This window comes from Neurospora crassa, linkage group V (genome assembly GCF_000182925.2).
Source record: "Neurospora crassa OR74A linkage group V, whole genome shotgun sequence".
NCBI classification, from domain to species: domain Eukaryota; kingdom Fungi; phylum Ascomycota; class Sordariomycetes; order Sordariales; family Sordariaceae; genus Neurospora; species Neurospora crassa.
The window spans coordinates 2919616-2942937 of NC_026505.1; the positions used below are offsets into that span (position 1 = coordinate 2919616).

The window sequence follows — 23322 nt, forward strand, 5'->3', positions numbered from 1 at the left end:
TGGACCGGGCTTTAAAGTGGCCGCCCCGCCAAATTGGACGCTGCGTGCCACTGGCCGTTCGTTACGTAAGCTCTGTAGGCCCCGCTGTTCCCCAAGTTCTCGCGCTAAAGTGACCAAAGCTGTCAGGATCACCCCTGCGATGCGAGCCTGTGACGCCAGCCGGCGGGGATTTTCTGCTGTTAGAGGTTGCCCTGGTCTGCCTGCCCCCGTTAGGTACCTCTGCACTACTTGTAGGTCGTGCCTAGCTCGCGACCTGTCACTGCTTCTCCCATCATTCCATTCCGCCTTTGCGACGCCGGCTTCCTGCGATAGTCTCATCCAACAACACTGCGCTTTCACCACCCGCCTTATACCGTTCCTTTGTCGCAAGTGCCTCCACCCATCACCATGTCCGCTGAGGAGATATCGAACCCGTTGGCCGAGTCCGGCGTCACGATCTCGTCAGACAGCGAGCAGTATTCGGCGCCCGAATCCGCGTCACCCCAATCTCCATCGTCATCCTCCCCCGCCGTCGTTCTGTACCAGCCACCCACTGTCTGGTCGCTATTCCGCAGCGCCGTCATCAACCTATTCCTCCCCTTTGTCAATGGCATGATGTTGGGATTTGGAGAGCTCTTTGCTCACGAAGCTGCGTTCAGGTTGGGATGGAGCAATACCAAAGTAAGCGCCCACCCACATCTGAACTCGCTCAATCCATGGTCCCAAAAGCGCTTACCATATCATAGGTCTTCCCCGTCAGCAGGCGAGACGCGCGTCCCATCGGCCCCGGTGTCGAAGTGGTCGAGAGGCCGAGGCGGAGAGTGGACTTGGATGATCACTTGGATGAGCTGACCAGCTTGGAGTGATGAGCGCGTCGTCTTCCGCAGGCCACATAGCGCAACGACATAAAGCAACAACAAAACTGTCCGGCTGCAGTGCTGAAAGTCAAACCAAATCATCGATGAAACATCAAAGGACGAGATAGACGCTTAAACAGCACTGTTACCCAACGCAGCACCAGGGAATCTGTCCGGGTTCTGTGTGCAGTCACACTCCCTCGTTACGGCGGGGCCAATCTGGATCTTGGAGCGCATTCGTTTGACTGAAACGAGCATTGGCCAGGATATCACAGGCGATATCTTGGAGCAGAACGAGGGGAGAGAAAAGAATTGAGCATCCACCTTACATACTGCTCTGGGCTGCATATAGCAAATACAGCAGACTGCTGGCAGGCGTCAAGAGGATATGCTTTCCGGCAGCGACTGCAAGCGCTAGGAGAAATAAAAACGACGGTAAAGTGTACAATGTTCAACGCTCCAACAACAGCAGAGTTCTCAGCTTTCGGTCTGCCGTTCGAGGTCGAGTACTTCCATACATATATAGAGATACAGATACACTAGCAATTGAGGACCGTGATGGCTAGGCAATGCCGCAATGAAGCTTGCTGAGCTTCCATGTACGCTACATGGGCCGATTGCCGGCTGTCTAAGCTGTCGGGACAGCTGTCAAGTGACCATTCATTGGGCTTTGCGGGCCGTTCCCTGGCTGAAACCCAAGCAAAGGTGCGGGGCCTGGCCAGAGATCCGTGGACCCTTGCGGTTCCCGTCCTTTTCTGGGGAAAAAAAGTCGCGTCTGGTCGCCGGCGGCAGAGTCGAGTCCCACTTCATGCTTGACCCATTGTTGGATTTGGAGGGTATCCAGTGTTTTTGTGACTGAAGTTATCTTGAACATTGAAGTCTCCCCAAAGTCACACCAGTGACCTCTTCAGTCAAGATGCTTCCCAGCCGAGGCCTCCTAAGGTCGACCCCAGCTTTGGGGCTCGCCAGAGCTGTAAGTTCTGTACTATCTTTCTTTCTCTTCTTTTTTTTTTTTTCCCCTCGGTCTTTTGTGCCAATCGAATGACACACTTCCCAATGCGCGGCGACTAACACCAGTCTCCTGCGCATAGTCCTTCAAGGCCCCTTCGTCGCGACAGTTCGGCACTGCTCTGCGTTCTTCTTTCCCCCAGGGCTCTCGCAGGATAGGAGGTCCTCTCGGCACTACAGCTACCGCTGCCGCTTCCCACCAGCTCCTCTCTTCTCTTCGTCAGGTCCGCTACGCTTCGACTGGTCCCGATGCCGCCGTCGCCGCCGATGCTGCTACTGCTGCTGCCGCCGCTCCCTCTTCCTCGCCCGTCGATGCTGTCGCCGCTACTCCCGTCGAGCTTACCGGCAGCGATCTCCTCAACCTCCCCGAACAGATCGGCTTCCTCAAGACTCTCGGCCTCGACTATGGCTGGGGTGTTACCTCGATGATGCAATGGCTTACCGAGCACGTCTACGTCTACTCCGGCCTCCCCTGGTGGGCCACTCTTGCTGCCGTCGCTGCCATCGTCAGAGTCGCCATCTTCAAGCCCTCTCTCGGCGCTTCGCAGGAGTCCCAGAAGATGCAGGATCTCAACAAGAACCCCAAATATGCCGCCATCATGGCCAAGGTAAAGGAGGCCTCCTTCGACACTACGAAGCAGAACGACCTCGTCAAGTATAGGCAAGAGATGGCTCTCATGACCAAGAATGCCGGCATCAACTACTTCAAGGTCTTCATTCCCTTCATCCAAGTTCCTATTGGTTTCGGAATGTTCCGTCTCATTCGCGGAATGGCCGCCCTTCCTGTCGAAAGCTTGGAGACTGGTGGCACCCTGTGGTTCCCCGACCTTACTGTTGCCGACCCTTACTTCGCTCTTCCCATTGCCAGTGCCTGCCTGTTTGTTGCCTCTATGAGGGTAAGCTGTCCCTGGTACTACCCATTCGAAAGATGCATTGCTAATCTAATGTACTCTTTGCTATAGAAACCCATCCCCTACATGGCCCCCCAGCAGGCGCGCATGATGAAGTCGATGGGCCTCGTCCTTGTCCCCGTCTCTATCTTCGCTACCGCGTGGCTTCCCGCTGCACTGCAGTGGTACTTCCTCGTCTCCGCGATTGGTCAGTACTTCCAGGCCAGCATTTTCCACCTTCCCGCCTTCCGCCGGTGGGTTGGTCTCCCCGAGCTTGTTCCCGGTGGCATGCGTGGGCCTTCCCCCTTCGCCAAGGCAGCGGCTCCTAGCAGCACCATTCAGTATGTTGCGCCTAGGACGATGGATACCACCGCGACGCCTGTCGACTCGGGTTCCATCCTTGGCGACATCAAGGACTCGAGCAACTTCGTAAAGGAGAAGCTTGAGGATTGGAAGAAGAAGAACGACAACACCAACATCCACTCGCGCGCCAAGGAGTATGAGGAGAGGAGAGCGTTGGAGGAACACGAGGCCTACCTTGCTCGTCTTGAGTTGAAGAAGCAGAAGCAGAAGGGGCGCAAGAACCACTAAAAGGGATATGAACCACAGATGATGTCCAAGATCTTGACGATTCGTCTCTCGGAGCAACACATACGATTCTTGAGAAGCCATGTGCCGAAGCCGGCGCCAAGCTCAAGTTGACTAATTATCTTGTACACCAGAGAGGTCTGTGTTCAGGACTCGGCCCTACCCATATTTGCTTCAGCATACCCTGCAATGGCTGAACAGGCTATGCTTATGACTTCGACTGTACACTATCCCCCTTTGTACTATACAATCTAGACATGTTTGGTTGACTGGCGTTTTTCTAGCAGCGGTAAAGTATATCACTTGTTCTTTGGGTTACCGCTTCATACCATACTAGACGATGATTTGACAATACAACCGGCGTAGGCAGTGTATGCGTGCCTGTCGATCACAGGAGTAATGAAATGCAGAAACCCATCCTGTGAATGATACTCGCCAACCATACAGTAATTGCAGAAGTTGTGGATATCCTCCAACAAAGAATTAGTGTCTGATTGGCTGGACCCAGCGCCATCGGAGAGGAACATCAAAGCTGAGCAGAGGGGGTTCGGTCCTGTTCGATGAGCACGCAATCCCGCCCGAAGGGCTTGGCTTGAGTGAGGGTTCTCTCCACGGATGGCGTCAACATGGGACTGGAAGAATGACATATGTCTTTATCTAGATCACTAAATCACAAGTCCAACTTATTCTATAAAGGCTGACTTCCTCGACGGCAACACCAGTTTTATAGCTGTATCTGCCAACTTGTAACGGCAGCTCTACTCTCTTGATTCACTAGACGTGGCCGCAACAACTTCAAAATACATACGAGTCTTCATCGCCCCTTCAGAACGCTCTTCACCACCAAAGATATACAAACCTCATCGTCTACTCACTAATCCAGTAACCACCACAACTTTGACCATCACCCACCAAGATGCCCATCACCAACGAAGAAATCGCCACTCGCCTCGATGCCGCCTCGGCGTCTTACTCCTCCACCTTCGACAAAGACCACCTCGCTCTTCCGCCCGCAAAAAAGTATCTCGTCCTCACCTGCATGGACGCGCGAATCGATCCGGCTAGAGCCTTTGGGATCGAGTTGGGTGATGCGCATGTGATTCGGAATGTACGTTACATTACGTTAATGTAATGTTATGTTATGAGTTATATTCCCCCATGTTCACTTCTCTCAGTTACTTTAGAGTTTAATTCAGAGATTCTGCCCAGTAACACCTACTGCCTCATTATCAAAAAAAAAAAAAAATCACACTTAAAATGTCCCTCTATTGGTCAAGTCATGACTGATCTGAGAAAAGAAATTGATAATCCAAAATTGAACAGGCCGGCGCATCAAGCAAAGACGCCCTCCGCAGCATCGTCATCAGCCAGCAGCTCCTGGCCACAGAAGCCATTGTCATCGTCAAGCATACCGGGTGCGGCATGTTGACGTTCCAGAATGAGGATGCTTATGAAGTTGTCGAAAAGAATCTTGGGTATGTATCTTGCTTTATCACGTCCTTCTCTCTCTCTTTCTTTCTCTATTTCTTTTTTTTTTTTTTTTTTTTCAAGGTTAGTTTCTCAATACATTTTTTTCTTAACCATTGTTCTGGTGCCGCAGCGTGCGATTTGGAAAAGGCCAAACTGACTGACTGGATACAAAAACAGTGCTGAAGCACGAAAGGAGCTCGAAGAAAAAAAGTTGGATTTCCTCCCTTTCCCTGAGCTAAAGCAGGCTGTTCAGGACGATGTCAAGTTCCTGAGGGGGACCAAGTTGGTGAAGGATGAGATTCCTGTCAGTGGATGGGTGTATGAGGTCGAGACGGGGAAGACGGTCAGAGTTGTCTAATTTGCGAGCGGACGGTAACGCTGTTTGCTTTGGCATCAGAAATAGGGAGGCTGGGTAGGTTAGTATAATCGTGGAAACACGGAATCAGATGGTCCATGAATGATATTGGACACACATTGCAGCATTGAAGCAAACGTTAACTTGAATGAAAATTGAAAATCGTGTCTATGACTGTGCCACGGCCTAGCCTAAACGCCTTGCTCCCTCTATCCGGTCTATCTAACAAATAAGAGAATAGAACTTTTCTGACACCAATTCTAAACTCCAAGTGATAATCTGAAATGCCCCGTGTCTATCTCAGTCCTCGTGGTGTCGTCAAGGAAACAAAACAAAACGTTTGTGCATGTAAAAACCAAGGTAACGTAAATGCCAGGTTGGGTATCTTTGTCATGATCAATAACAGGGATGTGTCTCCTTCAGTCGTGTGCTTCTCTCGCGGTCCCGTGTCAATTAGAAGGCTTCACGCCTGTTGTCCTCGCGTCTCGGTCTCTTGTTCCGGGAACCGCCAGAAGAGCCGGGAGGGGCAGAATCGTCACGCGGCTTCTTGAAGCTACTGTTCCTGTCACCACCGGCACCACCAGGACCACCACGTCCTCTACCGCCGAAGCCACCGCGGCCGCGGCCACCACCACGAGGAGCGCCTCCATTAGGACCATTGCCAAAGAAGGAAGCATCCACATCGCGGGCAGCATCACGGCCACCATCACGGCCAGCATCACGACCAGCATCACGACCACCACCGCGGGGGGCAGATTGGTTCGGCCTGTTGCCGCCATTCCGCTGTCCTCTCAGAGATGGGCCGGTATTCTTGATCAGGCCAGGAACACCCTTGAGGCCCATCTTGCCAATTGTAGACGCCTCAATGGCCGGGGGCTCCTCGCAGCCGAGGGAGAAGGCGTAGCGATTGGCGACCTGGACCATCTGGGCGGGAGTGATCTTCATCTTGCTGCGCATAGTGTTGACGAAGCCAAGATATGCAACGTAGGCCTGGGCCTTGACCTGATCGGGAACCTTGGCCAGTGACTGGCTGATGATCGAGGCCGAGTCGACGGCGGCCGCCTTGGGATGGTCCAGCTTGGACTGGGCCATGGGGAACTGGCGGTTGCGCTCCACAAACCAAAAATCTTCGGGGGTGATAATCATGACGGCGCGGCCACCTTTGCCGGCGCGACCGGTTCTTCCGACACGGTGAACGTACTGCTCGCTGTTGAGGGGAATTCCGACCTGGATGACAAGGTGGATATCGGGAAAGTCCAAGCCACGTCCAACCACGTCCGAGGCAAAGAGGATACCGCTGTCGGTGTTCTTGAACTCCTCGGTCGTCCTGGTGCGTTGCGCCTGGTTCATGCGCGATTGCATCTGCCACACAGGTAGCTTCGCGGGGGAAGCGCCACCCGTGTGACCGAAAAGGGTGTACAACAGAGCGGCCTGTCTGGCGGTTGAGCAGAACACGACAGCCTTGAGCTTGGGGTTGTCATAGCGTTCAGCTGACAGAAGGTTGTGCAGAGTGGGGAGGACATCGTCAACTGAATCGACCTTCATGTATGACTGAGGGACGCTGTTGATGGTGGGGGCCTCGTTTTCGTCGACAGTGGAGATGTGAGCGTGCTTGGGAGCGAGAACGTGGTGCAGCACTTTGTGGATCGACGGAGGGAGCGTGGCACTGAAGCACATGCCCTGCCAGCCAGCCTGTTGCTTCTTAGGCAAGCTTGTGAGGATTTTGGTCAGGGCGGGCAAAAAGCCTTGATCAAGCATGCAGTCGGCCTCATCCAGGACCAAGCAGCGGAGGTTGTTGAACTTTTGCCTTACCCGCTCGTCGGAAAGGTAATCGTCAAGACGTCCGGGGGTGGCCACGAGGATGGTGGGCTTGCCACGAAGGAACTTGCTGAGACTGGAGGCCTTGGCGCTACCACCAACGGCAAGATGGCACTCGAAGCGGGGATTGCACTGGCTGACCAGCTTCTCGCACTCATCCACGATCTGCTGGGCGAGCTCACGCGTGGGAGCCAGGATCAACAAGGCAACCTGGGAAGGGTCAAGGTCCTTGGCGTTCAAGAGCGTGTGCAAGGCGGGGAGAAGGAAGGCAATGGTCTTGCCGGTACCGGTCTTGGCTTGGACGAGGCAGTCCTGGGTGAAGGAGCCCATGTTGAGGACCTTTTCCTGAACGGGCGTCATGTTTGCATAGCCCATGGCGTCGAGGGCCTTGAGCAGGCGGGCATCGAGGCGGCCAGCCATATCGGCGTATACACCCGGCATGTCGGCGACGGGGGCGGGAGAGACTTGGGGAGCGGGAGCAACAGCAGCAGCCTCCTGGTGAGAGGGCCCAGAGGTCGAGAAAGAAGCTGTACGAGGGGTGAGACCGTTGCGGTAGGCGAGCTGTTGAAGTGTCTGGCCAGTCGAGAGTCTGGCTGGAACGGTGGCAGAAGAGTGAAGCAGAAGTGAGGTGAGAGGGTATGAGACAGGTTGGGACAAAGAGGCACCAAGGACGCGATTGGTTGATCGGGTAAGAAGGCGAGAGATGGAGGGACTGGCCTTCATCATCGAGTGAAAAGAGAACAATGAAGGAAGATGAGGATGAGGAAGGGCGATGTAGTGGTGAAAGGGAAGGAGTGCCAGGTGGAAGAGAGCAGAGGTAGGTAAGACCCAAAAAGGGAAGGGAAGGACGTTTGCTGCCAAGCCACGTCGTCCCAAGTGAAAGTTTCGACAGGACCCTAGTGCCAGTACAGGGCAGTTATCATTGGCCCAGGTATCGACTAACAGTGGGCTTCTAGCTTACCTCTAGTGTACTGAGGCGAAAGGGGGGAAATGGGGCGTTAAGACGGGGCTGTTCCAGAATTCAGGATGCCGTTACAGTGGGGTGGTGCGGCTGACATGGACGTGCGAGAATGGAACTGAACCTAGAACCCCCGCCACCCTTTCGATTTGCGCCTGCCACGGCTGAGGTGCCAAGCTCCTGTTCCTGAAAAGTGGGTCTAACCGACCACTCTTTCCCAAAAATAGGAAAAAGAAAACAATGATTCCGTTGCGACAACAAAAGGAAGGATCCCTACCGACGACATCTTTCTTTGTTCGATCTCTGCCCTCAGAGGTGTCCTTTCACTGCAGCGTGCTTACCCCTCATTGATCCTAGGTTCATCACACTCACTTTGGCAGGTGGTTCTTGGTCTGATCGATTGATGCTCAAACGCAAACTCGGGGTTAGGATCTCCAGCCACGGCTTTCATGATGGGGGCCTCACTCCTCACTACTGCTCACTCTTCACGTCTTTACTGTTTGCAGACGTGGACAGCATTATGGAACAGAGCTAACAGCATATGCCACACATTCCCGACTTTTTACCATTACACGCCTTCTTCGTTTACCAGCTTACAAATCCCCATCGTCTTTGGCAGCAAGGGACCAGGATGCTGCCCTGCTCCGTTATTCTGTCAACAATGGGCTTGAAAACACCAAAGGCTCAACCCTGGATGGCTTTTGTCTGGTTCATCTACAATGGGTTGAATGCCCTGTCTCATTGTCCTCGAACTCGACTCGGAAGTGGCTTCATTGTTCTCGTCATCGCTGACAATGGCTCCTTTGCTCGTCCCGCCCGGCCGTGATCTACTCGGCAGTTTGTCCTTGTTCGTCGACTATTGTGGTCGCCTCGATCAAGCCGATATCATGATTCTCTTTGGCCGTTATAAGCCTTCACCCCCGGCACCAAGTTAGAAGCCTCCAGTTGTTCACAGAACACAAAAGACAACCGACCAAACCAACAGGACGACCAAGAAAAACCGCAACATCAACACACAATGGCTACTTCGAATGCCGCTGATGGCATCCAGTTTGCCACTAGTTCGTCCATCATACCTCAAGACATAGACCCTGGTAAACATCATGTTGACCCTCATCTGGCAAATTTCGACTTGCGACAACATATCGACTTCAACATAAGCCCGGAAGATCTCCACGAATGCTGGCTGCCTCCCTACAATGCGCTATGCAATGAAAACTGGGATGAATTCTACAATGCCTGGAAGCGGGTTCAAATTCCGTACCTCGACTGCAATGACTTTGGAGACACTCTCCAGACCATGTCCCACGATACCCGTATCGCCTATCAGCAACAGCATAACGGTCTTTGCGCGTTGCGTCACGCCTTCCGCAGACAGGGTGATGCCTACATAGCCCCTGAAGACTTTGATTACTGTCCTGGTACTGTGCCAAGCTCGCCGTCGAAAGAAGCCATTCATCACTTCGCGTACCGACTCATCTCGATGGTCCAAAAGCAAGAGCAAGCGGTTCTTGGCCAATTCGACGGTGGCGCCAAGGGAGGTAGTCCGGGAAAGTGGTGGATTGCCCCGCCGGATCAAAGCATTGAGCTCCCTTCAGTTGAAACCCCAGACAAGGCACAGCCTGATGGAGATGGCGATGGTTTCACTGAGCTCGGTGCATTGGATAAAGCTAGACTCGAAGCAGCGGACTACACCGTCCACTGGGTGTGCTACCAGAACAGTCACTTAGCCGTCATTATTAGGGAGAGAGTTACCGGTCACACATGGTACTTCGACTCTCTTAATACACCCAAAGACGACGCTACGGTATATCTCAACGAGAAGCACCAATCTGTTCTTTCTAGTCTTCACAAGTGGCTTAGCAAAAACAAAGATGACTTTTCCGTCGTTCCCGATGGAAGTCGCCACCGTCATGTACAGGTCATTCCTCAAGACTTACCCTGGACGTGTGGCCTGCACGCCATTGCTCACGCCTTAGCCTTCCTTCGCTTTGGCCTCTTGGGCTGGCACGAGATTCCTACGTATGCGAGGGAAAAAACCGACAAGGTGAAGTTGACAAAGTTCAGACATGATATGATGAAGGCAATGGAGCTATCAATGGGATTTAGGCCACCCCCGCGCATGAATGCCAGTAACAAGATCCCACTCCCTGAACACTATGATCATCAGCTTGATCTCAGCACATTTCGCTTTCCTACGTACCCAAGTGTCGGTGTTGAGAAAAAAGATCTCCACAGTTGCGACAACTTCCCTTTTAACTGGCCTTTTCCGGAGAATCTCGATAACAAGCACGATAAAACTCTCCGAGAAAACTATCGGCGTGTACACGTCGAGTGTTATGATGGAGTCTCACTTGGGCATGGGAGTCTAGATCCCTTCTCTCGCAAGGTGTATTCAGATCTTCACAATGGGTTGTATAAAATGAGGAATCACGACCTTCTTGAGGGTGAAGAGGTACATTTTCATGCAACAAGGTTGATGAAAATCATTCAAGATCAGGAGGGTGCAGCTTTGGGACCAGCCAAAGAAGACAACCAAGACTGGTGGCTAGCCCCGATTTCATACGCGATTAGATGTGAGAGAAACGAAGACACTGGCGAAAACTCGGCAAAAAGCGCATCCATCTTGCCACCGGAGACATTCAATGATGAGTTCTTCAAGAGAGAGTGCGGAGATAGGTCCAAGGATCGCGACCAGTTTGAAAACGCCAAATACACTGTTCACTGGGTACATTACCGTGATTCCCATCAGAAGGACAAAGGAGTCTTTGAGCACTGGGCAGTCATAATCCGCGAAAAGGCCACAAATTTTGCATGGTACTTTGACTCCACAAAAAAGGATCGAAAACAGCGCAAAGATCGTGCAATTGATGCCTTCAACGAATGGCTAGTAAAGTGCAGAGAACCTAATTCCGACTTCCCAAAGGAAGTCACTCAGAGCTTCCTTGTCCCGGCTCCGCAGCAATCATCTGGATGGGAATGCAGCCTTCACGCTATCGCGCACTCAGTGGCCTTTATCCGCTTTGGTATTTTGGGCTGGCACGCACTTCCGCTTGAAGCAATTGCGCTTGAAGAGGGCTCTAAGGGAACTGGAGATCAGACTGCTGCTTCAGCCCCTTCAGATCGTTCAGAAAGGTTGTGTGAAACAATGATAAGCTCCTTACACGGCCTAATGGGAGTCTCTTTGCCATCCACCACTTCCAAAGATGATGGAAACGGGACTGTTGAGGCTGTTTCAGGATCAAACAAGAATACAAACTCAAACTCTGCTAATAAGACCAACGCGAGCTCTTCTAGAAACTCCAACCCAGGACGGTCCGGGAAATCTAACCAAGGAGGCTCTGCACGTAAACCTTCGAACGCCATGGCAAAATCCAGCCAGCCGCCAGGCAAAAATTCCGCCGTAACTGAGACCATTCCAAGACATCATGGGAATAAACATGCTGTGCCTCATCCCAATTTCTTTAACAAAGTCCAATATGAGAAACAACGCGCAGAATTTCGGTTTCCTACCTATCCATCCATACCTTTACGGGCAGAGTATGTCCGTTCAGTCAATGAGGAGCCGTTCAACGCCAAAATGACGCTCGACAAGGTTTATGCCTATTCTCAGGTGTCTACACACAAATCGCCATCTTGCGATCGTGTCACACTCAATCAGTCTCCCTACGCCGAACAAGCCTTTGCAGATATTAACGACGCTTTACTAAATTCGCGCCGTGGTGACTGGCTCGATGGCAAAGGGATGTATCATCTAGCCAGTCGACTCATTACGTATGTCCAGAAGGAAAACCCTGTCATTCCATTGGGACCTTTTGAGAATGGACAGTGGTGGATCGCGCCACACCCCTTTATAATCGATGTCCCCGACCCGGATGATGACTCGAATCTGCAACCAGCGCGAACATTCTCGGACGTAGACCAAAATGTCTGGGGTTTTGACAGCTCCGATTTTGGAGAGGTTGAGGAGCGGTTGTTCAATCAAGCCCGCTACACGGTTCACTTTATTCACCATCCTACCCACTGGACAGTAATCGTCCGGGAAGCCGAAACCGGTCACCTGTGGCACTTTGATTCCCTGGCCCGTGGCTTGGGGAGGTTCAGAAGAGCTATCGATGCTTTTGAAGATTGGCTTCGTCGCTGTAACAAACCGATTCCCGCAACGAGTCAGGCATTCCAGGTTCCCGTCACACTGCAAACCCGAAATTGGGAGTGCAGCTTGCATGCCATTGCGAGTGCCATGGCAATGCTCCGATTCGGCATTCTTGGTTGGGACAAGTTGCCGTGTCTCGCCCTGGAGACCGATCCGGATCCGGTTGGTCCGGCTGGTAGCGTGACCGCGGACAACCTCACAGAGATAATGAAGCGATCTTTACATGGCATCTTCGGTCTCATGCTGGATGAAGATATTCCCAATGTCGCCCAAAGAAAGAAGCAAGAGCAGGATGACGAGGCACTATTGATGGCAATGCAGGATGATTCCATAATGAACCGGGCCAACATGTCATTCGATGCAGTGATCGATTCAGTGACAAATAACCCGAGTGAGTTGGAAATTCTGAATCAGCAGGAGCGAATGGCGCGAGAGGCACGGGAGAAGAATAGAAAGGAACAGAAGGAGAAGGACGACAGGGAGATGAAGGAGCGGGACCTGAGGGCGCGAGAGGAACAGGAACAGAAACAAAAAGAGGAACAGGCGCAGGCGCAGGAGCTCGAGAAGGAGAAGGAGAGGGAGCTCGAGAAGGACAGGGAGCTCGAGAAGGACAGGGAGCTCGAGAAGGAGAGGGAGCTCGAGAAGGAGAGGGAGCTCGAGAAGGAGAGGGAGCTCGAGAAGGAGAGGGAGCTCGAGAAGGAGAGGGAGCTCGAGAAGGAGAGGGAGCTCGAGAAGGAGAGGGAGCTCGAGAAGGAGAGGGAGCTCGAGAAGGAAAAGGAGCTCGAGAAGGAGAGAGAGCTCGAGAAGGAGAGAGAGCTCGAGAAGGAGAGGGAGCTCGAGAAGGAGAGAGAGCTCGAGAAGGAGAGGGAGCTCGAGAAGGAGAGGGAGCTCGAGAAGGAGAGGGAGCTCGAGAAGGAGAGAGAGCTCGAGAAGGAGAGGGAGCTCGAGAAGGAGAGGGAGCTCGAGAAGGAAAAGGAGCTCGAGAAGGAGAGAGAGCTCGAGAAGGAGAGAGAGCTCGAGAAGGAGAAGGAGCTCGAGAAGGAGAGAGAGCGGGAGAAGGAGCTCGAGAAGGAGAGAGAGCTCGAGAAGGAGAAGGAGCTCGAGAAGGAGAGAGAGCGGGAGAAGGAGCTCGAGAAGGAAAGGGAAAAGGAGAAGGAGAGGGAGCTCGAGAAGGAGAAGGAGAAGGAGAAGGAGAAGGAGAAGGAGCAGCAAGGGGCTTCCAACTCTCTTAAACGTGGAGCGGCAGATGACGATGATGATGAGCCGTCAGGTCGATCAAGCAAGAGGTCCAAGCATACCCCTGAAGACAACCCCACGCAGAATCCCGCTCTGAGCCCCAACAAGAAGAGAAAGACACCACCACCAGACACCGAGCCAAAGCCAGCTAAACGAGCCAAGGGGGAGCCGGCTACGAGATCGAGTGAGAGGCAACGAAAAGCCGCCGAAAAGGCAGAGGCTGCTCAGGAGGCAGAGGCTGCTCAAGAGGCAGAGGCTGCTCAGGAGGCAGAGGCTGCTCAAGAGGCAGAGGCTGCTGAGGAGGTAGAAGCTGCTGAGGAGGTAGAAGCTGCTGAGGAGGTAGAAGCTGCTGAGGAGTCAGATGATGACGTTGAGGAGCTTACTTGGAGGGATTCCAGGAGGGCCAGATTTAGAGCAATGCGCAAGGCCGATCTGATAGAAGAGTGCAGAAGAAGGCTAATTGCTGGACCTGGCGACGAGCATAGAACCCTCACCTATAGGGCTGAAAAAACCGTCGAAGGTCTCATCGACGCGTTGATGTGGTACGACGAACCCGAGGGGTACGAGGAAGATCTTGAAGAAAAGGGTTGGGAGGAGTTGAAGGAAATGTGTAAGACAACGTACAAGTTGTATTACAGCGGGAAAAAAGTGGAGGTTATGAGAGACAGGTTGAGGTGGTTCTATGCCGAGCAACAACGCCATGTTCGGGCGCTTATTGAGCAGGAAGAAATACCTCCTGATTGGAAAGAGCAGGACGAGGTGGAAGATGAGGATGAGGATGAGGATGAGGATGAGGATGATGATGATGAGGAGGAGGAGGAGGATGAGGAGGATGAGGATGAGGATGAGGAGTCTTCCGAGGAGGTTTCTGAGGAACCGTAGATTAAGGATCAGTGAACCTGAAAGAGGTGGTGTTACTTTGGTTGGAGTTTGGCTAAGATCACGGGGGTATTGTTTTTGTATACATCGGTTTGGTTCGTATTAAAGGCGTTTTGGTTAGGTGCGGCTTGTTTTGGTAGTTTACTATTTGTGTCTTCGAAGATTTGCCAGCTGTTCTGTTGTCTGTCTCATTTGTTCTTGGAAATAGAATTTGTTTCGACGATGTTTACAGTAATTAGTATGGTCTGGAGGGGAATGGCCATGAGCTTGGGATTGAAGAAGTATACCATATCAAAAGTAAGTGTGGGATACTCAGGTTCTCAAAAAGAATATAGTGACATGATAATCTGAACAGTACGAGTGTGCAGTTGCTTGGTGACATCAAAAACAACCTATCTTGAGGTGGCATGTGCTAGAGAGGGGTTTGTAATTTGCCTCGTATGCCTCTTCTCTCAAATTGTACGACTCTGTCCTATGATCTCCTATATGTGAATAGTAAGTATGCCATATTGGCGGAATTGTCGTTGGCCAGCTGCCCGGCTGGTCAGCCATACTGTTCTATCTGGCCATACAACTGACGGTGACAGTCCCTGGGGATGTGTAGAGTGTACCGGAACAATCCGGCCTCAACAATCTTTGACGAGATCTCAAAACTATCGCACATATCACAACGTCGAATTGAATAATTCGGGACAGCAATCGACACAACCGAAACCCCAGACATTAACGCATATATGTACGAACCAAGACGTCCGCATCGGTTGAATATGCAGCAGAACCAATGACCTTAGCATCGCCTTTGGATGCAGCAAGGCGTATATAAAAAGAATAGAACAACAACGGCCAACATGTAACGGAAGAAGAAGACGGAACCGACGAGTAGACAAGAAAAAGTCGATGTTGTTCGGGGAGAAAGAGCAAAAGAAAGAAAGGACGCCGAAACACCAGGGAGGGGCATATGAGTGAAAGGAAAGAAGAAAAAAAATGTAAAAAAAGAGGCGCGTTTGGAAACGCCGGGAATTGAGCCCGACGTGGGGGTCGAACCCACAACCTTGAGATTAAGAGTCTCACGCTCTACCGATTGAGCTAGCCGGGCGGTTATTTGGTTAACCGCCAATTGTTGAAGGTTCAATGTGGAAAAGGAGCTTAAGATGTGTGGTGCCTTGGTGCAATTTTTCATCTGTTTTGTGTGCGGGTGTGAAAAAAAAAAAGATTTTGTTGCGATGAACTGGGACGGGATTGCCGGACATGCATGCCCCTGTCGTTGATAGTGGGTCAGATTTTAGGTGGGGATCCTAGAGGTACCTAGGTAGGTAGAGGTACCTGTAGGCGAGGTAGGGCCATGCAGGCGGATCATGACAGGGACGGTTCGGACCGCTGGGGTTGGGGAGCTGATAGCGCTAGAACCCGCTGATCGCTGATGTACATACGCTGAAGACCTACCGCTGGTACTTTGGAGGGCGAACCTCTCTAGCACAAGAACATCCAACCTCGCATTTCCACCTTCCATCCCATCTTCCACTCCAACATCACGGATGAACGCATACCCCTTTCCGATACAAGCAGAAAATGGTCGCCCAATCTCACATTATGAAATTTACACTACTGTATTGTTCATTATCGGATATAACTCATCTGCCTCCCTGATTTGGACAATACCATTGGGGCTGACGATCGAAAAGGACGCTAGATCCATAGCTCACGAGGTCTCTCGGCGGGACCGATCCCATTCTGCAATTCAGCTTCGAGCTAGCGACTCAGCTCATGCAAGGTCTATCAGTTGAGAACGTGATAGATGTTTGATCCAACGTCTATACACCAATGTGCTTTTACAAAAACTTTTTACTCCTCAATCTACCAAGAGTTAATGGCATAGCCGCCCCAGTTCGTTGATCGAGGCCTCTGGCTCAGCTCCATTCATTCAAGCCACGACCTTGACATCAACCTGCAAGAAGGGCAGATCGACGCAAGATTAGCTGGCCACAAGGCTGGCTGATTTATCCACCATCGAATATGGCCTTGGAGACGTGGATATGGCGTCTATTGATAAGAATTGTGAGGGAAGGAGGAGGAAGTAAAAACAATACAAAAGCCGGTATATCCCCAGGGTCTTGTTCACTTCTCAAACAACAGAGACTTGCGAAAGTCAGATACACATCACCCACCAAATTCCTTTTACCCTTGATCCCTTTGTTCCTGGCACCCATACATACCCAACATGGCTCAGCTACAAACCGACATCCCCCGAGACATCAACTTCCTCCTACCCGGCGGCGGCGACAGCCTACGCATCGCCTACGCCAAACACCTCCTATCAAAATTCCTGACCGAGGAGCACGCCAAACAGCACGGATGGTCCAAAGCAGAAAGCCGCCCCCTCAAGCACATCTTCAGCCCTATCCCTTCTTCCCTAGATGATCTCAAAAAGAGGGACGGCCTTTTTTCGGACGATCCAAACTCCGCGGTCTTCAAGGGCAAAATCTGCATCGTGGGCGCTGGTGTAGCTGGTTTGTTCACTGCGTTGATGCTCAAGATAGGTGGAATCTATAACTTTGATGTGGTCGAGGCGTCGGATAGGGTCGGTGGACGACTGTATACCCATTGGTTCTCGGATAAGGAGAGCCCGGATTCGGAGCATGACTATTATGATATCGGCGCGATGAGAATTCCAGAGATCAATACTATGCAGTCGTATGTGGCTCTCTTGCTATCTTCTCCGGCTTTTATTGAAAGGTCACTGACAATTTCTATAGTGCACTTGATCTCATCAAGTATCTCGAACTTGACGACAAGTTGGTGGACTATAACTACGTTGAGCCCACAAAGGAAGATATTGTTCCACACACGTGGTGGTACAAGAGCGAAAAGCCAGAGTAAGGATTCCGCCATTGTCTCGTTCCGACAGTGAAATACTTTGATCATGATGGACAGTCGAACTGACACTAGAACCCAATAGTTGTAAGAAGTTTGATGACGCCATCGCAAGTGTCGTACAGAGCTTCACTCAGGCTCCAGGCAAGGCTTTCGAGGAGTACATGAGCGGAAACAACGACTATTACTCTACCCGCGCTTGGCTAATGCTTCAAGCTGATCCTAAGTAAGCGTTGAAGGAGGAAAGTTAGAACTTACCTGAATGGCCACTAAACTAACCATGTCGCTACCAGACTAACGTACGAGGAGACTGCAATGAGTGAGGCATCCGAAACCTCTACCGGTCTCTTCGACCAAGCCTTCATCGAAACCATCTTCGACTACTGCGACTTCGCTGCAGCCAGAAATGTCGAGTGGAAGCGTCTTGAAGGCGGCATGAGCCAGGTTGCCGACCGCATGAAGGAACTCATCGAGAAGCCCGACTGGCCCGTCAAGGGAGCCCCCGCGATCAAGGTCACCACCTCCCGCCCCGTAACCGTTATGTCCGAAACTGCCGACCGCTCCGCCATCAGCGTAACCACCACCTGCCCCAAGGGACAGTCTCCATCCACAACCGACTACAGCGCAGTCTTCTCCACCACCGCCATGGCCCCCCTCCGGCGCATTGACATCGAAGGCCTGCACCTCCCCGACAAGATCCTGACCGGCATCCGCTCGCTCAGCTACGACCGCGCAACCAAAGTAGCCATCAAGTTCGCCTCGCCATGGTGGACTCTGGTAGGCGGCGTCTCGTCCACAGACCTGCCCATCTCCAAGGTCGTCTACCCGTCCTGGAACGACGGACCTGATAAGCCGGCCGTGCTGATGGTCTCATACTCCTGGGCGCAGGACGCTACCCGCATGGGCGCCTTGGTGCCGGATTACACCAAGACTTTGCCCTCTAAAGACGACGAGGTCGTGTCCGTCTGTCTTAATGCTTTGGTGAAGCTGTTCTCCAAGGCCGATCCCCAGACCATGGCCGCCAATGTCCCGAAGCCCATCACGCTCGACTTCCTCCGGTCGCAATACGTCACGCACCATGCCTTCGCCTGGTCTCACGACCCTTGGCAGGGAGGCGCCTTTGCGCTCTTCGGACCGGGCCAGTTCAAGGACGTGTACCCGGATTTCCACAAGGCGTACTGCAATGGCAAGTTCTTCATGAGCGGCGAGGCGTTAAGCACGCACCATGCTTGGATCAGCGGGGCGGTGGACAGTGCCTATATGAGCTTTGTGTTATTTACGACAGTGTATAAGCTGAAGGAACCGATGGTGAAAGTTAAGGAGAGCAATCTGGTGGGCGCAAGAGGAGAGAATCCGGAAGAAATTGATGAGTTCTTGTTGAGGTGGGCGGCGAAGTTGAGCGAAGGAGTTGAGGTTGAGGGGGATCAGAATCGGGGCAGTGAACATAGGAACTATGGACCTGGTGAGGAGAAAGGGGGACTGGATGATGACTGGTGCGATTGTTGCTGAGATGTACCTATCGATAGCTGTGAAGGTTAGCTGATGTTATCAGGTGGCTCATCAATTAGCACGAAGTTGATGATCATGGTATCCTGCCTCCCCTCTTCTGTGTGTAGGCCAAGAATAGCGGGGCAGTTACGATAGCTCATTTTTTCCACCTCGTTGTCGTGATCATATGGACAATCTCGATCGATCTACGTACTACTTCCTTTGACTGTCTGTTAGTGAGTGTAGATCATGGTTCTTAGTGTGAAAGATTGCGGCAAAGCATGCGGCAGTTCATCCGGAGTGTCAAAATGAGTTCTTGTTCAGGAAAGTGGTGATGTCATCACCGGCCCCACTTTTATAGCTGTACCTGGAGCTAACGTCACGACCTGATGATCGAGGATGTTCCCCCTCAGTCTCGACCGGTGTAGGACAGTAGTGACGTTAACGAACTCCCGTTGAGGAAACATCAAAAAGTCAATTACTACCTCCTTGCGTATTCACCCCTCTTCTCATCTCCAACCTCCAAACCATCTCAGGATTCCCTAACCAGAGACCAAACACACTAACAATCACTACCACTTACACCACCACCAACCACTACCTACAAGAAACAAAACAACAACAACAAACACCACAAGGCAACATGCAGTCCATCCTCCAAAAAGCCACCGGCATTGGCCCCAAGCCTGTCCAGCCCACCGACCTCAACGGCCGCGTAGCTGTCGTGACCGGCGGCGCCTTCGGCATCGGCTTTGAAGTTTCTCGCGCCCTCGCCAATGCCGGCTGCCGTGTTATTATGGTGAACCGCAAGGAAGAGCAAGGCGACGATGCCAAAGCCACCATCACGGCCGAGACCCCCGGCGCAGTCGTTGAATGGCGCGAATGCGACATGGGCAACCTCTCACAGGTTCGCTCCGTTTTCTCGGAGCTGCGCGAGCAGCTCGACCGGCTCGATTTCCTGGTTCTGTCGGCAGGCATCAACACGAACCAGTACGGACTGGACGCGGACGGGATCGATCGGCACTTTGGTGTGAACTACTTGGGACAGTATTATGTGGTCAACCAGCTCTACCCGGTGCTGAAGAAGACGAGCAAGTTGCCGAATACCCCCGCGCCGAGGGTGGTGTTTGAGGCGAGCGAGATGCATCGGGCGGCGCCGAGCGCAGTGCATTTTGCTAGTCTCGATGAGATCAATAACCCGGACTTGGGACCGACGGAGTTGTACGGGAGGACCAAGTTGGCGATGATTCTGTTTGCCAAGTACGGGCTGGCGGAGAAGGTGATTAAGAAGAACGGAGACAATATCTATGCGGCTTCGGTGCATCCTGGTGCAGTAAGTTTATTCCTTCTCTCGCATCAGAAACATTGCCTCTGTTGATATCGGCTTGCTAACGTGGAATACAATAACAGGTCAACACCGCCATGCAACAACAATGGAAGGACGCCTACCCCGGCATCACCGGCAAGCTTCTCACATGGGCCACACTGGCCTTTGGCCGTGATGTGAAGCAGGGGTCTTATAGTGCCTTGTGGGCGCTTACTGACCCCAAGATCGAGGAACAGAACTTGAACGGATGGTACTTCAGTGACCCCGACCAGCCTGGCAAGGAGACTTCCCAGGCTTCCGACCCCGTTCTGGGTCAGGCTCTCTGGGATCTGAGCGAGCGTATCATCAAGGATAAGCTTGGCGAGGATGCTTTGGTTGACTGGTACTCTGCTTAAAGTACCTACACGTCAAAGGGGAGGATGAAGAGTGATCACTTTCTTGTAACGACGACATGACCTAGAGATTACCTGCCTTAACTTGATAGCAAGCAAATAAGCATTTGAGTTTACAACATTTGATCTTTTCGCCGTTTTGGTAATCATAATGTCTAGATAAAAAATTACTGGCCCTATCATGGTCAGTGACGACATTTTGGGTCAGATGAAGTGAAGCCCTTTGGGCTGGCTCGTCTCTCATGGAAGGCAATCTTTACAAATGTCGAAATTGTTTCTTTTGGACCCATCGTGCTGTACTAGCAAAGCTGGTATGGGTTGGCAATATCTGATGTAAGTCTCTAGTGATCCCAATCAATCAAATTCTTCCCACCAGACTTTTTAGTCATTGTCCATATGCTATGTTTCTTGTGTAATCTCTCCCAAAGCCTATCCTCCATAACTCCCATGCCTAAATGTGCAAACCGTGTCGTCGTAATCATTATAGCAAACTTCGAACGAATCCCAACTAATTAGGACTCCTCCTTGGTCTCGGACATAAGTCTCTCGTTCTTGTCGGCGATCGACTGAATCGTGGCGGCAGTCGATCCCTTGGGGGGACGGTGACCAAGAAGACGTGCCTGTAGGGAAGCCCAAACCGGTTAGATTTGCTACCGCAGCGGTGATGATATGGTGCTGGTTCATTGAAAAGGGAAAAAAAACACACCTCGGCGCTCTCAACAGCAGCCGCATCCTCTCTGGTGACCTCGTTGACGGGCTTGTGAGACACCTCGCTGGCCACCTCAATGAAGTGCTCCTGCTTGGCCTTCAAGCTCTGCGCCGTCGCGGCAACTCCGCCCGCAATAGGTCCACGACCGTCCGTCAGCTCAGCCTCCGTCTTGGCGATCTTTGAAACCTCATCGGTGGTGATGGGGTGGCCCTCAACAGCACGCTGCTGGAGCTCCTCACGCGAGGGAAGTTGCTGTTGCTCGGTGGTGCTCATGTTGGTGTCTGGTGATTGATCGCTGCTGTGTTGTCGTTGATTGGCGTCACAGTCACGTCCGTTGTTGGTGCTTGTGAAGCCTTCTGTATCTCAGTCGGAAGTGTATGTTTGTGTTGCGGTGTTGGGGCTGCGAGATAGAGGTGGCGGTGGTGGTGGAGGACTGGAAGTTGTGTTGCTGGGTGGGCGGGAGCTGAAATAGTCACGTCTGGGGACCAGTGGTAAATGAAGTCGGCGTGGTGTACTGTGGATTAAAGGGAAGGTGCTCGTATTATTTGATCTGGTTGTTCTGTCCTCGGTGAGTGGCACGGATGGGCTCTTTCCATCTCACGTAGTGGACAAACGGGCTGGGGTTGACCGGCTGTCAAGATTCCCAGAGAAGTGACGCTAACAGATTTGGCCAACAGTTTGCATGATATTCGTTAGTAGATGACTGAACTAACAGTTACAACTAACTTGTTTGGGGGCTTCCTTCCCGTTTGAAGAGAAATTCGATGGCCTTGATGACGTCTGAATCGGCGATGAGTACCCTGATCTGATGCGATTGCCCTTGCCTGCGGGGGTTTCTGGAAGCTGTTGAGCCACTGATCTTGAAGTTGTTTGTTGATCACTTTCCCTGCTGGTCGGTGGGCGACTTCTCTCAAACCCAACACTACACGCAATCGGTCACTGAATATCACCGCATGGGTTTTCAAACGAGAAAGGAACGGACCGGATCTTGGCCCGAATGTTTCATACCATGGACAGGACAGACACTAACGGGAAGCCGCCGTAGGCAATGAACCGCGGCTCCGAATGTTCTGCTCCGTGCCGTGCAAGCCGGGAAAAGGGGAGCGGGATGGAGCCTTGGCGTTCCGGTTTACACTACTACCTCATGTCCGCCGTGTGAGATGCAAGAACGGTCACTGCCATTCAACCGCACCTACCTACATCTTTTCTTTCACAAACGATCGATGAAAGGAAGGAACTGAATCAATAGAATTTGATTGCATTCATTCCGTCGTTTCTGAATTTCACTTTTGGTGGGTAGGTGTAACGAACATGACATAATGCCTCGATGTTGTTGACTTCTCCATATGCCTTGAAACCCTCCTTGACTTTCTTGACTCCTTAGGTAACCTCCCAGGTCCAGAACGAACATTGTTGAGTAGCAGAAATGATTTAGTCCATGGACTCTCCAAGATCTTGCAGCTTCTTGCGATCCTTCTCCTTGGCCTTCTCCGACACGTTGGGGTTATTGATTGCTGCCTTTAGTCCGCGGATGCTATGCGAAACATACTTGTCAGCTACCGTACATCTCGGTTTTCTGACTTTGTTTGTGTGGGTGGATCGGGACTGACACGTTTCCTCTGTCCTTTCCTTCAAGATTTGCAGACGTGGATGACTCGGTTTTGGAGCCGGTGGAAGCATTATGAGAACCCGTCGACTTGCTACGACCCTTCTTGGCAGTAGACGACGAAGAACCAAGCTTGCTCGAGGAAAATTCTTCGAGAACTTCCTCCTCTGCAATATCTGCGCTATGCCCTTCAGGCATGTGAGTTCCGAACTCACTTTCCAAAATCTCGCGATCGCGCTGCTTGGCCTGCTCGGATACGCGCGGATTGTTGATGGCAGCCTTGAGGCCGCGCTCACGGTTTCCAGGGTCCATCTTTGTTAAGTAATAGGTGGTAGTAGCTATCGGTCTGGCGTACAACAGTGGAAAAAAGGGCTTCGGATTCAAGGGGGAGGGGCTCCTAAGCATTAGATGGCAGCGACGATGAATCGGACTGTCCTGTCTTCGTACCAGTCAAGAGCTGCTTGGGTGGTGGAAGATGCAGGAGCAAACAGGATCATGCGCGCACACTCTGGCGCTTCTTGGATCTTTCAAGCACTTTCCCTCATGCAGGGCCCTTTTTTCTTCTTCTTTTTACTTATCATACTGTAATGTACTTTTCCGCAGTGACGGGCGTTTGACGTTATGCTCCCCTCGCTTTCCGGAAAAGACTCCGTGCTTGCGCGGGGGCAGTGCACCAACTTGACATCACATGCCTGTCAAATGTCTAAAGAACATCAGATGACCATCTGGAGGTACGTC

The 23322-nt window shown here is 52.0% G+C and overlaps 9 protein-coding genes and 1 non-coding gene across 10 annotated transcripts; 6 read left to right on the forward strand and 4 right to left on the reverse strand.

The window, feature by feature from the left end:
- The first annotated feature begins 207 nt into the window (after positions 1-207).
- mim1 (mitochondrial import 1) lies at positions 208-1440 on the forward strand. Its single transcript, XM_956620.3, has 2 exons — positions 208-660; positions 726-1440. The coding sequence occupies exons 1-2, from the start codon at positions 388-390 to the stop codon at positions 843-845; spliced, it is 393 nt and encodes a 130-aa protein (XP_961713.1). The 5' UTR covers positions 208-387; the 3' UTR covers positions 846-1440.
- A 109-nt stretch (positions 1441-1549) lies between these two features.
- On the forward strand, positions 1550-3777 carry oxa-1 (oxidase assembly protein 1). The gene is made up of 3 exons (XM_956621.2): positions 1550-1809; positions 1928-2740; positions 2807-3777. The coding sequence occupies exons 1-3, from the start codon at positions 1753-1755 to the stop codon at positions 3323-3325; spliced, it is 1389 nt and encodes a 462-aa protein (XP_961714.1). The 5' UTR covers positions 1550-1752; the 3' UTR covers positions 3326-3777.
- A 149-nt stretch (positions 3778-3926) lies between these two features.
- On the forward strand, positions 3927-5270 carry NCU01103 (carbonic anhydrase). Its single transcript, XM_956622.2, has 3 exons — positions 3927-4430; positions 4646-4797; positions 4970-5270. The coding sequence occupies exons 1-3, from the start codon at positions 4239-4241 to the stop codon at positions 5148-5150; spliced, it is 525 nt and encodes a 174-aa protein (XP_961715.1). The 5' UTR covers positions 3927-4238; the 3' UTR covers positions 5151-5270.
- A 10-nt stretch (positions 5271-5280) lies between these two features.
- Positions 5281-7962, reverse strand: NCU01104 (ATP-dependent RNA helicase MSS116). The gene has a single exon (XM_956623.2). The coding sequence runs from the start codon at positions 7689-7691 to the stop codon at positions 5601-5603; it is 2091 nt and encodes a 696-aa protein (XP_961716.2). The 5' UTR covers positions 7692-7962; the 3' UTR covers positions 5281-5600.
- Positions 7963-8933: 971 nt separating this feature from the next.
- NCU01105 (hypothetical protein) lies at positions 8934-14194 on the forward strand (the record flags this gene model as incomplete). The annotated part of the gene is made up of 1 exon (XM_956624.2): positions 8934-14194. The coding sequence occupies exon 1, from the start codon at positions 8942-8944 to the stop codon at positions 14192-14194; it is 5253 nt and encodes a 1750-aa protein (XP_961717.1). The 5' UTR covers positions 8934-8941.
- Positions 14195-15214: 1020 nt separating this feature from the next.
- On the reverse strand, positions 15215-15287 carry NCU15098. The gene has a single exon. It is a non-coding gene; the product is annotated as a tRNA-Lys (tRNA).
- A 453-nt stretch (positions 15288-15740) lies between these two features.
- NCU01106 (L-amino acid oxidase) lies at positions 15741-18717 on the forward strand. The gene is made up of 4 exons (XM_956625.2): positions 15741-16882; positions 16945-17064; positions 17148-17288; positions 17356-18717. The coding sequence occupies exons 1-4, from the start codon at positions 16410-16412 to the stop codon at positions 18569-18571; spliced, it is 1950 nt and encodes a 649-aa protein (XP_961718.1). The 5' UTR covers positions 15741-16409; the 3' UTR covers positions 18572-18717.
- Positions 18718-18962: 245 nt separating this feature from the next.
- Positions 18963-20404, forward strand: NCU01107 (short-chain dehydrogenase). The gene is made up of 2 exons (XM_956626.3): positions 18963-19883; positions 19961-20404. Exons 1-2 carry the CDS (start codon positions 19194-19196, stop codon positions 20270-20272), a joined length of 1002 nt encoding a protein of 333 aa, XP_961719.1. The 5' UTR covers positions 18963-19193; the 3' UTR covers positions 20273-20404.
- A 128-nt stretch (positions 20405-20532) lies between these two features.
- On the reverse strand, positions 20533-21789 carry NCU01108 (hypothetical protein). The gene is made up of 2 exons (XM_956627.2): positions 20976-21789; positions 20533-20889 (listed from the first exon to the last, which is right to left on the reverse strand). Exons 1-2 carry the CDS (start codon positions 21249-21251, stop codon positions 20782-20784), a joined length of 384 nt encoding a protein of 127 aa, XP_961720.1. The 5' UTR covers positions 21252-21789; the 3' UTR covers positions 20533-20781.
- Positions 21790-22140: 351 nt separating this feature from the next.
- NCU01109 (hypothetical protein) lies at positions 22141-23113 on the reverse strand. The gene is made up of 2 exons (XM_956628.3): positions 22589-23113; positions 22141-22512 (listed from the first exon to the last, which is right to left on the reverse strand). Exons 1-2 carry the CDS (start codon positions 22987-22989, stop codon positions 22410-22412), a joined length of 504 nt encoding a protein of 167 aa, XP_961721.3. The 5' UTR covers positions 22990-23113; the 3' UTR covers positions 22141-22409.
- Between the last annotated feature and the right edge of the window lie 209 nt (positions 23114-23322).

What these genes read in the sequence shown, in the direction of transcription:
- mim1 (XM_956620.3), top strand. Translation starts at nt 388, where the DNA reads ATGTCCGCTGAGGAGATATCGAACCCGTTGGCCGAGTCCGGCGTCACG. An exon ending in TGGGATGGAGCAATACCAAA is followed by an intron (nt 661 to 725) that starts GTAAGCGCCCAC and finishes ACCATATCATAG; the next exon opens with GTCTTCCCCGTCAGCAGGCG.
- oxa-1 (XM_956621.2), top strand. Translation starts at nt 1,753, where the DNA reads ATGCTTCCCAGCCGAGGCCTCCTAAGGTCGACCCCAGCTTTGGGGCTC. An exon ending in CTTTGGGGCTCGCCAGAGCT is followed by an intron (nt 1,810 to 1,927) that starts GTAAGTTCTGTA and finishes TCCTGCGCATAG; the next exon opens with TCCTTCAAGGCCCCTTCGTC. An exon ending in TGTTTGTTGCCTCTATGAGG is followed by an intron (nt 2,741 to 2,806) that starts GTAAGCTGTCCC and finishes TCTTTGCTATAG; the next exon opens with AAACCCATCCCCTACATGGC.
- NCU01103 (XM_956622.2), top strand. Translation starts at nt 4,239, where the DNA reads ATGCCCATCACCAACGAAGAAATCGCCACTCGCCTCGATGCCGCCTCG. An exon ending in ATGCGCATGTGATTCGGAAT is followed by an intron (nt 4,431 to 4,645) that starts GTACGTTACATT and finishes AAAATTGAACAG; the next exon opens with GCCGGCGCATCAAGCAAAGA. An exon ending in GTTGTCGAAAAGAATCTTGG is followed by an intron (nt 4,798 to 4,969) that starts GTATGTATCTTG and finishes ATACAAAAACAG; the next exon opens with TGCTGAAGCACGAAAGGAGC.
- NCU01104 (XM_956623.2), bottom strand. Translation starts at nt 7,691, where the DNA reads ATGATGAAGGCCAGTCCCTCCATCTCTCGCCTTCTTACCCGATCAACC.
- NCU01106 (XM_956625.2), top strand. Translation starts at nt 16,410, where the DNA reads ATGGCTCAGCTACAAACCGACATCCCCCGAGACATCAACTTCCTCCTA. An exon ending in GAGATCAATACTATGCAGTC is followed by an intron (nt 16,883 to 16,944) that starts GTATGTGGCTCT and finishes CAATTTCTATAG; the next exon opens with TGCACTTGATCTCATCAAGT. An exon ending in TACAAGAGCGAAAAGCCAGA is followed by an intron (nt 17,065 to 17,147) that starts GTAAGGATTCCG and finishes AGAACCCAATAG; the next exon opens with TTGTAAGAAGTTTGATGACG.
- NCU01107 (XM_956626.3), top strand. Translation starts at nt 19,194, where the DNA reads ATGCAGTCCATCCTCCAAAAAGCCACCGGCATTGGCCCCAAGCCTGTC. An exon ending in CTTCGGTGCATCCTGGTGCA is followed by an intron (nt 19,884 to 19,960) that starts GTAAGTTTATTC and finishes ATACAATAACAG; the next exon opens with GTCAACACCGCCATGCAACA.
- NCU01108 (XM_956627.2), bottom strand. Translation starts at nt 21,251, where the DNA reads ATGAGCACCACCGAGCAACAGCAACTTCCCTCGCGTGAGGAGCTCCAG. An exon ending in CTGCTGTTGAGAGCGCCGAG is followed by an intron (nt 20,890 to 20,975) that starts GTGTGTTTTTTT and finishes GCTTCCCTACAG; the next exon opens with GCACGTCTTCTTGGTCACCG.
- NCU01109 (XM_956628.3), bottom strand. Translation starts at nt 22,989, where the DNA reads ATGCTTAGGAGCCCCTCCCCCTTGAATCCGAAGCCCTTTTTTCCACTG. An exon ending in GGAAAGGACAGAGGAAACGT is followed by an intron (nt 22,513 to 22,588) that starts GTCAGTCCCGAT and finishes TGTTTCGCATAG; the next exon opens with CATCCGCGGACTAAAGGCAG.